The sequence below is a fragment of the Aythya fuligula genome, chromosome 23 (assembly GCF_009819795.1).
Source record: "Aythya fuligula isolate bAytFul2 chromosome 23, bAytFul2.pri, whole genome shotgun sequence".
NCBI classification, from domain to species: Eukaryota; Metazoa; Chordata; class Aves; order Anseriformes; family Anatidae; genus Aythya; species Aythya fuligula.
The window spans coordinates 5,362,843-5,375,399 of NC_045581.1; the positions used below are offsets into that span (position 1 = coordinate 5,362,843).

At 55.6% G+C, this 12,557-nt stretch overlaps 2 protein-coding genes across 3 annotated transcripts in view; one reads left to right on the forward strand and one right to left on the reverse strand.

The window, feature by feature from the left end:
- Positions 1 to 5,505: 5,505 nt before the first annotated feature.
- On the reverse strand, positions 5,506 to 10,051 carry NCDN (neurochondrin). 2 transcript variants are annotated; one of them, XM_032202221.1, is made up of 7 exons: positions 10,029 to 10,051; positions 9,566 to 9,737; positions 8,285 to 9,271; positions 7,536 to 7,774; positions 6,786 to 7,010; positions 6,429 to 6,571; positions 5,506 to 6,115 (listed from the first exon to the last, which is right to left on the reverse strand). In XM_032202221.1, the coding sequence occupies exons 2-7, from the start codon at positions 9,689 to 9,691 to the stop codon at positions 5,679 to 5,681; spliced, it is 2,157 nt and encodes a 718-aa protein (XP_032058112.1). In that variant the 5' UTR covers positions 9,692 to 9,737; positions 10,029 to 10,051; the 3' UTR covers positions 5,506 to 5,678. The 2 variants fall into 2 exon arrangements, with proteins under 2 accessions (XP_032058112.1, XP_032058111.1); XM_032202220.1 differs by lacking the exon at positions 10,029 to 10,051 and adding an exon at positions 9,895 to 9,925.
- Positions 10,052 to 10,362: 311 nt separating this feature from the next.
- KIAA0319L (KIAA0319 like) overlaps positions 10,363 to 12,557 on the forward strand; it is a 32,267-nt gene continuing 30,072 nt past the window's right edge. Inside the window, exons 1-2 of the mRNA XM_032202155.1 lie at positions 10,363 to 10,428; positions 11,595 to 11,761. Coding sequence (XP_032058046.1) covers positions 11,620 to 11,761 — 142 coding nt within the window. The 5' untranslated portion in view covers positions 10,363 to 10,428; positions 11,595 to 11,619. The remainder of the gene's footprint in view (positions 10,429 to 11,594; positions 11,762 to 12,557) is intronic.

The window sequence follows — 12,557 nt, forward strand, 5'->3', positions numbered from 1 at the left end:
TCTCCGCCCCTCTTTTACCCCGCCGGAGCGGCGGCTCCCATCGCCCGCCCGCTCCTCTGCGCCGGCCCCGACTCCATGCACGCCAGTTATAGCGGCGGGGGCGCGCCCGCCGCGCCGGGGGCGCGCGTCAGCGAGAGGGGCCGGGGACGCGCCGCCCGCTCCCGAGGGGCCCCGACGGCTCCCGACGGGCGGAGGGGGCGAGGGGCGGCCGGGGCTGCTCCAGAGCCGTCGGGCGGCCCCGGGGACGAGGCTCCCGTGTTCCCCCCCTCCTCCGTGTCACCCCCTTCTTAGGTCCCCCCCACCGCCCCCCCGGGCTCCCTCCGACGTCCCCTGCGAGCCCCCTCGGGGAGTGCCCCCGGCACGGAGCGGGACCGAGCCCCGAGGGCTGGGGGTGGGCTGGGGGTGAGGGCGGAGAGGCTGCGTTTTATTAGCCCGAGCGCGGTGTTAGGGCCTCGGTGAGACAGCGGCGGGGCCTCCGGTGGAGGCCGGGACCTCCGCCCGACGGCAGGGCCCGGGGCCGGTCCCGCCGGAGAGAGCCCGGGGCTCCCCGCGGGGCGCTTCCCTCGCCTGCCCGGCGGGGACCGGGGAACCCCAGCGAGGGCCTGGGGCGAGGGAGAGAAATTTGGGGGCGCCCCGGGCCTGGCTGCTGCCCGAGGGGACGGGAAGGAGAGAGCCGGGATGCGACAGAGCAAGGGAAAACCGGGGAGCAACGACAGCAGCGTGCGCCCCCTCCTCCGTCCCTCCCCTCCGCCCTCCCTCCCTCTTCCTCTTCATCCCTCCCTCCTCCTCCCCATCCCTCCCTCTTCCTCTCCATCCCTCCCTCTTCCTCTTCATCCCTCCCTCCTTCTCTCCATCCCTCCCCATCCCTCCCCATCCCTCCCTCCTCCTCCATTCGGGCCCTCCCTGCGGTGCAGGGCGAGGCAGGACCACAGCATCGGGTCCCTGCGCATGGCACCGGGCACCGAGCACCAAGCTGCAGGCACCGAGCACCACAACTGCTGCCCTGTCTGCAGCCGAGAACAACCCACAGCGATGCACGCACACCAGCAACACGCACAGGGCAGGCACACACACCCCCTGATGCTCTGGGGCACACCAACCCACGCTGGTGCACGCTCACCCTTGCACGCACCCCACGCGTGGCACACGCTCGCACACCCCTGGTGACACACGGCTCCGTGGCAGGGCCCTGCTCCCGCTGTCCCCATCCCCTCTGTCCTCACCGTGCCTTTGCCGTGCTGGAGTTTCCATCCATGGCAGCGTGTAATTTGTGTGCAGGCAGAGAACAAACACTTTATCCTAAACTGTAACACACTGTGATGTGTGATAGACATTAACAAACACAATCCCACATTACATTTAATTTAATTCCACTCTTCCTGCCCCGAGCTACAGCTCCCTTCATTTTCATTTTTTCCTCTGAATTCCCACAACTCAGACCTCTTTGATTTCCAGGTTTAATTAACAATGCTCATTAAATGAATTTTTATTCATTTCTTTTAATATTACCCTGCCACCTGTCTTTAGGAGGCAGAGGCTGATCATTTATTCTAATTTATTTCTATTAAAGATGGCATTTAGGGGAGGGAGGAGGGCCGTGCAGGGGTGTCAGGGACTGATCCATTCCAATCTCCGCACCCCCCCTCGAACGCTTTTCAGGGACGCCGCTCCTGAAAGTCCGTGTTTATTCTCCGCCAGATCCGTTTCATTTGCTAGGAAAAATCGGATTGGACATGCTGCATTTCGCAGCTATGTTCCAGTTCATTCTGAAAGTCCCTCGCTCGTCTGGCCCGCACAATGCCGAGCCTTTCTCCGTCTCAAAGAGGTGAAACGGCGCAAAGCCCTCGTGGTGCGCGCGGCGAGCCGGCCTGCCCGCGGCAGCTCGGGGGGGAAGCCGTGTTTCCATCCCAAAATGAGGCAAGGCAAAGGAAAGCTGCAAAACTGATGGATGAAGAGAGGGGAAACCAGCAGGAAAAGCTGCCCCGATGCCTCTTGGTGCAGCTTGGTGGCTCGGCACGGTGCTGGCACCGGTGGCCCCAGTCCTGGCCACCCCAGCCCTGCGCCCTTACAGTGGCTTTCTGCAGGCAGAAGGCAGCCTGGGAAGCACCAGTGGTGATGCCAAATCATTGTTTGCTGTCGCCTGCTGCCCCAAGGTCCCTGGTGGGGCTGCTGGTGCCACGCACGCCCTGTCCCAGCAGCTGCCTGGTGGCGTTGCTGGCTCAGAGTGGCCACAGCGACTGCTGGGGGTCTCCAAAAGCCCCGTGCAGCTCCCACTGCTCTCTGCTCCTCAGCTTCCAGGCTTAAAGACCATGTGCACGTCCAGCTGGGCTCACGTTTTGCTCTGCTCGGTGTCCTCCATAATTGCTAAGAGGGATGTGACCCAGGTGGAGACCTGTCCCCTCTGCCCCAGGCTACAGGAAGCTTTTGGCACCAGCCTGGGCCCCGTCCCCAGCCCCAGGGGCCCACCGGTTGCGTTTGCACCCAAGCCAGAAAACTCTGAAAAACTGGTTTTGTGATGAAGGTCCCGGTTCTCCTTCCCAGGCAGGTCAATGTGTGCTTCCAGGAGCGTGCAAGGGGCTTGAGGGAGCCACCTTTGCTTCCAGGGGTCAGCAGTAAAAAAGAAATATGATGAAACAGGGTGCTAGGGGCACGGGAACAGAAATATGTGCTCGCGTCTTACTGCCCCAGCCAAGCTGGACTGGTTCTTCCCCAAAATCTGGCTCCCATGGGCAGCTCAGAGAAATGTGGGCTGCTTCTGCCCCTTCCTGCATCCATTCCTAGGGAATTCAGGTGGGGAATAAAGCTCCTTGCCCCAGGATGGGACAGTCACTGCCCCCATTACGTCCTGCAGCTCGTGGGAGGGAGCTGCTCCCATATCCCTCCATGCAGCGACCTGAAAGATTTCATTTTATTGCCAGTGCTTTTGGGATGCTACGGATACACACAGCAAGATAACGCATGCCACAGGAGGGCTCGCAAAGGCATTATGACATTTAAGCTGTCACAGCAAAGCGGAGCGTGCATCAGCTCCTCGGGGGCCTTATCCTGCTTGGCCAAGGCAGGGTGAAAAATTGGCTGCTTCCCGGCGAGCTGTGTCCCAGAGTGGCAAATGCACCGGGAGATAAAGCAGAGCTTGCTCTGGGTGTCGCCAGCTGCCATCCTGCTCCCTGCTGGGATCTCAAAGCGCCGCGGTGGAGAGGGGTCCGTGGGCAGCGGGTACCATCGCCCACCTCTGGCACTGGAAGGTGGACCCCTGAAGGTGCCAGGTCCTGGTGGCAGGACCCCCAGCTGGGCTTGCAGAGCTTGGGGTGGCCCAGGAGTCCCCCCCCGCAGCCTTTGAAGCCTCGGCCAAGCTGCTGGCAGCCGGGGCACCGAGCTGGGGCACGCCGGGACCTGCAGCCGGGCACAAACCCAGGCGGTGGAGAGGCCTCTGCCTGCTGTGCCCAGACCTGCTGCCGGCTGCCAGGGCTCAGGGAAGGGAAATCAGCCTTTCAGGGGTGCTCTGTCCCAGCAAGGGGTTAAGAAAGTGGTGGCCTGGGACAAGAGGGCACTCGTCATTCTCAAGGCATCAGCACAGTGCTTCTGCTCCCATGTCCAGCCTGGGAGAGCTTCCCGGAGCAGCACCGATTTCTTTTCCTGTCCTCTGCCAGCTTGTGGCAGCCATGGGGTTGGTGTTTCATGGCATGGAGAGAAACAAGCATCCCGAGGGACATCGAGAGCCTCAAAAGGGCTCTGGCATGGACTTTCTCACACCTGGTGGGACTTTCCCTTGAACAGAGTGAGGTGTGGGACAAGCACAGGGTCCTCTCCAGGATCCTGCCCGTGCCTGAAGCCTGCTGCTGCCCAGCACGTGCTGAAGGATGACCTGGAGGACATCTCTTGGTCTGATCCCAGGGAGTGGAGCTGTACCATTAGCAGGTGGCCTAATTGGGAATTAAAGGCAGCAGCGAAAGGCCTCCAGGTTTAGGGCTGCTCTGGTCTGGGATGGGATCTCTGCTGGGTGTCAGAGGGGCTCCTAGGACAGCCCACAGGGACTGATGCCAGCCAGGCCAGCACTGCTAACTTAGGGAGCTGGGGGGCATGGGGAGCACCCTCCTGCTGATACAGGTGCCTGCCTCTCGTTAACACTAATGGTAGCCTTTGATTAATTGGAAGCCCACACCCTTTGACCAGAGGCAGAACAGCATGAGGGATGGGGGAACAGTTGAAGGTAAAGTGTTTGAATTTTTTTTTCTTACAATCTGAAGTGTATTTCTGACTGTTCCAAGCACTGAAGCTCCCCGTGTTGCAGGGATGAGCTGTTCTTGGCAGCACAGGGAGGCTTCCAGCCCACGCGTGCTCAGAGTTACGCTCTTTTCCAAGTCCAGGAGCCTCATTTGCTTGTTTGGCTTGCTCTGCTTTCTGCTGGTAGCACCTACCTTTGTTTCAACTTGCATTAACTTTTCGGGGCTGAGCTGGAAAGATCAGAAAGATATTTTTCCCGAGCAACAGCAGACAGCAGACGCCTCCTCTCCGGTTATGTAAGGCATTCACTTTCATGAAACGGTGAGTAAAAAATACGGTGTTAAGCAGGAATGCTCCCAGTGGCAGCTCTCTTTTCGAGACAGCTCCTCGCTTGTTTTTTCCCTCTATCAGGCGATTCCTCGGGTCCCCCCTCCCCGTGGCTTTGCAGGCAGTCGGGGTCAGTGCCGTGGGTCTGTCCTGCCTGCCTAGAGCCGGTCTCCGCTCACGATGCGTCTCCCAAATTGCTCTTAGGGTGACACCTGGTGGAAACGCCTCGAAGTGGCCGGCTGCAGCCCGAGCAGGGAGCTCTGCGCAGGGCTGAATCAGCCCAGCTCGAACCACCTCTCCATCCAGGCTGCTATTTCTGGTTTTTGTTTGTTTGTTTTTTATGCTTTCAGGCTCACAGGGCACCCTAGGGCTAACAGCCTGGGCTGCAAAGCCAGTGGTGCAAGTACATCATACATCATATACTTTTTTTACATCTGGCCTTCCTCTTCTGCAAAGTCTGCGGGGAGACAGGGAGGTGCAATTCGTCCATTTCTGTTTTCCTAATTCCTGTCTGAGGCTCTAAAGTGAGTCAAGGTCTTTGCAGGTCGAAGAACTTCTCCCTGCATGACCAGAAAGCTCTCCCTGCACATCCCATCCCTGCTGCAAGAGGGAGTGCGAGCAACCACCACAAATTAGGGCTGGGTTTTGTGCAGGTGTTTTACGGGGCAGCAAGTGGTGCTGTAAGGGCTTTCTTTCTAGGCATGAATATGGGGTGATGGCACTAGTTGCAGCTGTGAACACTTAAAGATCCTTTGGGCACCCCCAAACCAGGAGAGAGCTGTGCTAAATTATGGAATTATTCTCACTGGTATATTTTAAAGCTCTTTGTGTTCCTGCTTTTTGCAGACTTGTAGTGCCCAGCACCAACACGCAGGCCTGTGACAGAAGGTGACATTCTGAAGGGATCTCTCCCAGGGCCCTGAGCAGAAATAAATCCCAGCACTTCATGAGTTGGAAAAATGACGCAATAGAAAACCTCTTTAATAATAAAATGGGCTGTTTTTAAAGCAAAGTACAGACAGAAGGTCAAGCAGGGACACCTTGAAATGTTCTGAGGCAGCAACAATTCTTCGTGTCAGGTTCTGGACAGAACAAATCCTGTTGAGCTCTGCTGCATCGCAGCGGCTCTACTGCTCGGACAGACACTGTTCCAAAGCTGCCATGCCGTACAGGTTGGCCCACTCCTCCCCGTGGTGGGACAAAATCACTTCCCTGCACGGCTTGCTGGCTCTGGCCAGCTCCACCAGCACGCCCTGGAAAGCAGCAACGAGTTCAAAATCCACCGAGGCCGGAGCAACGCGTGCCAGAACCTCCGAGAGAGCTTCCAGCCACCGCGCCTGGAGGACAGCTTGAGGCAGCCAGGGGAAGAGCGGCACGCAGCCGGCCAAGGCCTGCATCCCCAGGAACCAGAGCTCCCCGATGTCACCCCAGGCACTGGCGTAGGCAGGGGACACGGCCAGGGCCAGCTGGTGGCTGCTGGGGTCTGCTTGGGCCGTGTGGGCCTCTGACAGGAAGCGAATGGTGGCTCCAAAAAACTCCTTGGTGGACTGGGTTTCCTGGAGAGCTGGAAGGAAAAGGAAAAGAAGGAGCTGGTACAATGCTTACAGGGCTAAAGGAGGGATGCTTCAGTGCATCTGCCTGCAGCAGAGCTCTCAGGGAGCAGAATACCAGGCTCCTGCTGTAGAAATCTCTTAACCCGTGCTGCTTCCCAGCCCCTCAGCCTGCTGAATTTTCTACATATTCCACATTTCCTTTGTCATGTTTTTAGAAATCTCACATGAAACTGGACCTGTTTCCCCTGTGTTTATTTTCACCCAGTCCCCAGCTTCTGCCCGTGCAGAGCGATGAGCAGCTCTGCCAGTGGGAACACTTCTCACCTGCTGAACTTGCAAGGACCCTGGCCATCATCAAGCCCAAAGTGGCAACGTTGGCTGCTAGAACCAGGTGATCCTTCTGAGGTAGCAGAAATGGAAGAGCCTTCAGCAACGTGTCCATCAAGGAGCAAAAGGTTTTCTCTTGCCTAGAGAGAAAGGAAACCCTGAGTCACTCCCTGGTCTGAGCCAGACACACCTCAAAACTTCAAAGGGAAATGCAGCATCAGAAAGGTAATGCGATGGGCACTGAGAAAAGGAACATCCCTTTTTCAGTACAGTGTCTTAAAAGATCCTGCAAGCACCTTTCACGTTGCACCCTCTGACTGACAACCTTAAAACAAGCTTCTGAGGCTCTGCTACCTGATGAGGTTGGGTGCAGTCACGACCAGGTTAAGGAAAATCCCACACGCAGTCTGTAGGCTCATTTCAGTGCTCGTCAGGGGTGTCACGGACTCAGGCTCAGAGGTCAGCACCTTCCACTGATGCAGGAAGTAGTCACACAGCAGCGCCGGTGCCCCTTCGGAGATGAGGATTTCCCTGGGCCTGTCCTCGGCTGTTAAATGGCAAAAGCCTGGCAGCAGGAATCTAGAAGGGGAAAGAAATTGAAAACACAAGGTAGAATGCAGAGAGCGGGATCTAAGCCCTGCATTTGCATCCAACCAGGAGAAAAAAGGGGCCGTAGAATCGGTACTGCAGGGAGAACAGAAGAGAGAAATGACTCTCAAAATCAGCTCAACCAGCAACACAGTGCTGAGTTCCTCACGCCTGAGGGGAAGTATTGAAACCTCAAAGAAGGGACCATGTAGGCTGATCTGCTTCCATAAAGGCCCTATTCTTTCCTCTGCTTGCTACAGCTAAAGCCCTGATGCACAGCTTCCACAAGTCCTTCCCTGCCTCTTAGTCTTTGTAAGCAGCTGCCATCTCACATTAGTCATACGCAGAGGGCTTGGACAGCTGCATCGCACTGCGGCACTTCCAGTCGCCTCTTTCACAGGAAAGGATCAACAAGAACTTGACCTAAATGCAGGATGCGTTTCTCTGGACCCAGGAAAAAAAAGAGTTGAGCTCTCTTGTGCTAAAACTTATCAGATCTACGTTTAAAATACAAACCTCAGAGCATCCTGGGGTAGGACAGAGCCTTCAGTGCTGGCCAGCCCAGCCTGCACCCCATCCGCCTGGGGAAGACCCTCAGCTGTGCCACTGTGGAAAAGCTGCTTGGCGTAACGAACAAGGAAAGGCAGCAGCTCGCAGATCTCCTGCTTGAGGGCAGACGTCTCTTCTGCCAGCCAGGCTCCAAGGATTCGAACAGAAGCAAATACGAAAGGGTCCTGCAGCTCCTCCTCTGTAACCTGTGTGAAGAAGCAGACAGAAAATTACATGTCAGAGCCCCTGTCCTCACAAATTACCTCAGTCAGGAAAACCACAATGTGCCAAGATGCCTATTTTGGTCTATGCAGCTACATCCATGAGCTGCTGAGGTGACGGAGCCAGTCTGGACTTCTGCAGCTATTATTAGCATATGCTAATTCTCTTTATTATTTAGAGGTAGGAAAGGGATGGAATAAAAAAACAAGAATCACAGTGATCACGGAGTTATTCATTTGCTATCTTGTGGTCTATCAAGCTGGCCACATCATCCTGTACCTGCACATAGTTTTGAGACCAGTAAGAACCATTTTTAAGTGTTCCAGTGTTTTTATCTTGACCCAGGAATCCCCTCACTTTTACCTTTCTAATTCTCTCCCCCATTCCCCCTGGGAAGCACAAGCGAGAGGCTGTGTGGCACTTCACTGCCTGCCAGGGTTAAACCACAACAAAGGGACATCAAACGTGCCCTTTGCCTGAAAGCTCTGCCTTACCTGCCTCAAGTAATATATTATAGCTCCAAATGCTTCCTCCATGATCCTTATGAGCTGCATTTTCTGTGCTTCTTCCAGCAGCGATTCCTCCTCTTTCAGACACTCCTGGATGCCCATCTCCATGAGGACATAGCAGGCTGTTACCATTTCTTTTTTCCTCTCCGTCTCCATGGGATCTGGCTCCTCTAAGGTCAGGCGGACCTCCACACAAGCCAAGTTCACCAGCAAGGCCAGGAACTTGCTACCAGTACTCCCTGCTGGAATCCACTCTGGCCCACAGGCCTGCATGAGGCAGGCAGCAAGCTTCAGAGCAGGGTCCCGCTGTGAATGGCTGAGTTTACTGCCCAAAATTTTGGCCAGCCCTTCGTAAATTCTATGGAGGCACTCAGAGCCCTTTGAGTCCCGTGTGAGCGGTGAGGAGAGGGGGATAAAGTGAGGCAAAAGCTCGCAGAGCTCAAATTTGGTCATGTCTTCAGCATTGAGAAACTCTTCAGTGAGCTTGCTTAGCACGGCCAGGAGGTGCTGAGCATCTCTCTGCCAGCACTTTGCCTCTGCTACAGCCAGCAGCCCCAAAAGCAGTGTCAAGGCACGGTCAGAGCCATAACTGCTATTCACATAGGCATGGCAGAGGGCAGCCACCGTTCCTTTGGTCACCAGCTCCCTGGGACCCCTGGGAGTGGCCATGACAGCAGTCAGGCACTGGTATGCATCATCGATCATGGATTTGCTGTCCGGATCGCAGGGGGAAACCAGGACATCATTGAAGGTTGGGATTTTGTTCAGGATCTGCGAGTGGCCAGCTAACTCCGGATCGGTGCAGAAACATGCCAACAGAGTGAGGCCAAGTGCCCTGAAGGTGTGCTCGGGGCAGCCCGACGGGGGCTCCCTGGAGGTCAGCAGGCGATTTGGAAACGTGAATCCAATTGCGTCAAAGATCTGGCGACGGGTCTTTGAGTCCACTTCTCCAGCTTTGACCGCTTTGGTCACCTGTAAGGCAAACCAGGGGTGAGGGCACAGAGTAACAAGAAGCATTGCTAGGGCTTTAGCAACTTTAAAGAACTGAACTGTCAAATAAGAAGCAAAATTGTACTTCATGGGCGCAGAAAAGTGAACCCCTGACCACTGAGTTGGTCGCTAGTCATAGCTCTAATCCCAAGCTTTACCAGAGGGTTTCAAGAGCTGTAGCAATGTTGATTAACCATCACCACACCCAAACGAAGGAGTTAATGCCCACTGCTGGTGGGAACGTCCAACTATCCACTTGAAGCATCTCGCCCTTACCAGAAGCAAGGCAGCAAACTGCTCGCTGTCGTTGCTGGCGTCTCGCAGCACATCGAGGCACCTCTTCAGCGTGGCGCTCCTGGCTCCTGCAGCACCCTTGGGTGCAGCTCCGGAGCCTGAGGCCATGGCGATGGGGCCGGCGGTGCAGGAACTGAGGGGAAACGACGAGGAGCTGAGGGGAAAAAGGACAAGGAGCTGAGTGGGGAATGCTGGAGGGGGGCACCCCCAACCCCACCCCCAAAATTAGGCCGTAAACAAACTAAGAAACGCCGCCAGACCCCCTCACTGCCGAGAAACCCACCCCAGCAGCCCGATTTTCCCCGAATTACTCTATTTTAGGGGCAGCACCCGACCCCTCACGCCATCCCCTCCATCCCCAGCCCGGCCTCACGGCCCGCGGCCCCGCTCCGCCTCGCAGCCAAACAACGCGCTCCCTCCGCCCCGCCAACCAATCAGCGGGCACCTTATTGAGCAGTGCCCGAAGCCAACCGCCTCCTCGCGGGGGACTGTGGGCAAACCACCCGTGACGGCCAGGCCGGCGGGTGGCAGCGGGAGGGGGGCGGGCCGCGCACCGAGCCGGGCCCAGCCGGTAGCGAGGGCCCGGTACCGGCGAGGCGGTGCCCTCACGGGTCGCCCCGGTGTCGATTCCGGTTCCGGGAGGTGTGGGCGAGCTTCCGGGTGAGGGGAGGGGAGGGGGCGCCCGCCCGCTGCTCCTGAGGCGCCGCCGCCGCTGCCGCCATGGCCGCGGGGCAGGAGGAGGAGGCGGCCCCGGCGCCCCCCGCCCCGCCGCGCTCCGGGCCCCGCCGCCCTCCTGAGGCCGCCGAGGAGCAGCGGAGCTCGCCTCGCCTCGCCGTGAGCCGCTGGTACGTGCCCGGGGCACCGGGAGGTGGGGAGAGAACGAGGGGACCCCCCCCGGTGTGTGGGGACCCCCCCCGGTTTGTGGGGACCCCCCCGGTTTGTGGGGACCCCCCAGTTTGTGGGGACCCCCCTCGGGCCCCTCAGCCCTCGTCCCGTAGTCCCCCGGGGTTGTCCCTCAGAACCCGGGACCCCCGGGACCGCTTCCCTCCCACCCCCTGTGCGCCTCTCGGTGCCCACGTTGGAGCCAAATTTCTCCTAAATTTAGCAAATAACGAGTTTTTAATTGTTAAGCTTTTCGGGGCTGTGCTGGTGCTCTTTTTTGAGCCTTCGGTGCTGACAGGTTGAGCTCCCGGTGCCTAATAACGCTTTATTTCTCTTAGGAAATAGATATCGGTTATCGCTTGTGAGCTAGATAGTTAATATAAAGAGGTACAAATACATATATAGAATATACTATATAGGTTTCTATATAGATATATACATATATAGAATATACTATATAGGTTTCTATATAGATACATAGAGTATTTTAAAGGTGGATTTCTCCACAGCACACATCCCCCAGTGCTGATGTGGGTTTCAGGGACAGGTGAGGCAGCCTTCCTCCCTAAAAAGGCAGAGGAGCTTCGATGCTTTCATTTTTTGTGTCCCGCCGAGCAAAACATGAGGCAAATCGGGTCTTTAGCTCGGCGCCGTTGTGCTCTCGTCTCTGTTTGTTGGTGGCTGGCACCAGGCAGCACCGACGTGCAGGCGATGACGGTGCCGAGCAGCTGTGTGGGTTTTATTAAGGTCCCTGTTCCCCCAGTGGGGCTGGATGGGTTGCCTGTGGTATTTCTGAACCCAAACGTTCTTAAACGTGTCTCGGGAATCCAGCAGGCTTCACTATTAGATCTTTTGGTGCTCAAAGTGGTGGAGTATGAAAGGGGAAATCACAGGGGTGATGAGAAGGTGAACTGCTGCGGTTCCCAACTGGAAATTCTGCTGCTAAAGTTCTTGGTTTAGCCTGGTGACACTGATAAGTACTTAGCAGCAGTTGGACAAAGTCACAGCAATTAAGATTAGATGTTCCTTTTCCTCCACAACTGCTCCATGCTCTTCATTACGTTGACTGGGTCTTTGTGACAATATTCCAGTTGCCAGTAGATGTTTTCTCTTTCTCATATGTTTCTAGAACCCTGTTGCTGCCCGCAAAGGCCATGGAGAAGAGGCTGGGAGCCAAGATCAGCATCAGCGCTCTGTTTCTGTCGCGATATTGCCTGGAAAGACCTGCAAGGGAGCTGAGAAGTCTGCAGCTGTTCTACCTGTGTGCTTGCCTGTGTGCCTTGTGCTCCTCGACAGGTGATTCTTCTGCTCTGTCTGGGGTCGTGTCTCCATTCTTGATTGTATTGATCCTATCACTTGTTTAAAATATCCTGAGAGGAAGGTGAAATTATTAGCCACTAGACTTTGTAGCAGATTAATAACAAACTTGGTAGCTGCTAAATGATCTGTCAAAGTCCTAGGATAACCAAAACTCTGGAGAGGTGTGGGGCGTGAGGGGGGGATAATAATTTAATCTAAGCAATACCCAAAAGAGGTTGGAAAGAGAAGAACGCTTTTTTTTTTTTTTTTTTTAGCCCTCTTATATTTAAGACTCCCCCAAACCCAGTGTCAATAGTCTGTATTTGCCTACTGGTGATTATTGTTTGGCTTTTATTTCCTGTTCAAACCCGAGTAACCAACTGACTGCTCAAGTAAATAACCAAATCGGCGGCTTGTATGGCTGCTTTCATGTAATGGCCTGGAAGGGATTTTTTTCTTGTATCTAAAAAAGCTCAGATTCTCTCTTTGCAGAGAGATGGGTTAAGTTCCTGTGAGTATTTTGAAGACACATCTTCACCCAGAGGTGGTAGTATACCATGTGTGCACGTAGCATTTATCAGATCTTTGTGAAGAAAGCTTGTTCTGTGGCTGTTTTCTTCCATTTGCAGTGAATTAGAGGCTGAAGGCAGTGGTGTCTTCAGTATTTATGAACCCATGTTACAGCTCCTGTTTGCAGGAAAGTTGCTGTGTCTTAATGGCAACAAGAGAGGAAAAGGGGGGTTGTTTTGCTCTGCTTCTTGCATTCCTGGATATGTTCCGTAGGGTGCCACAA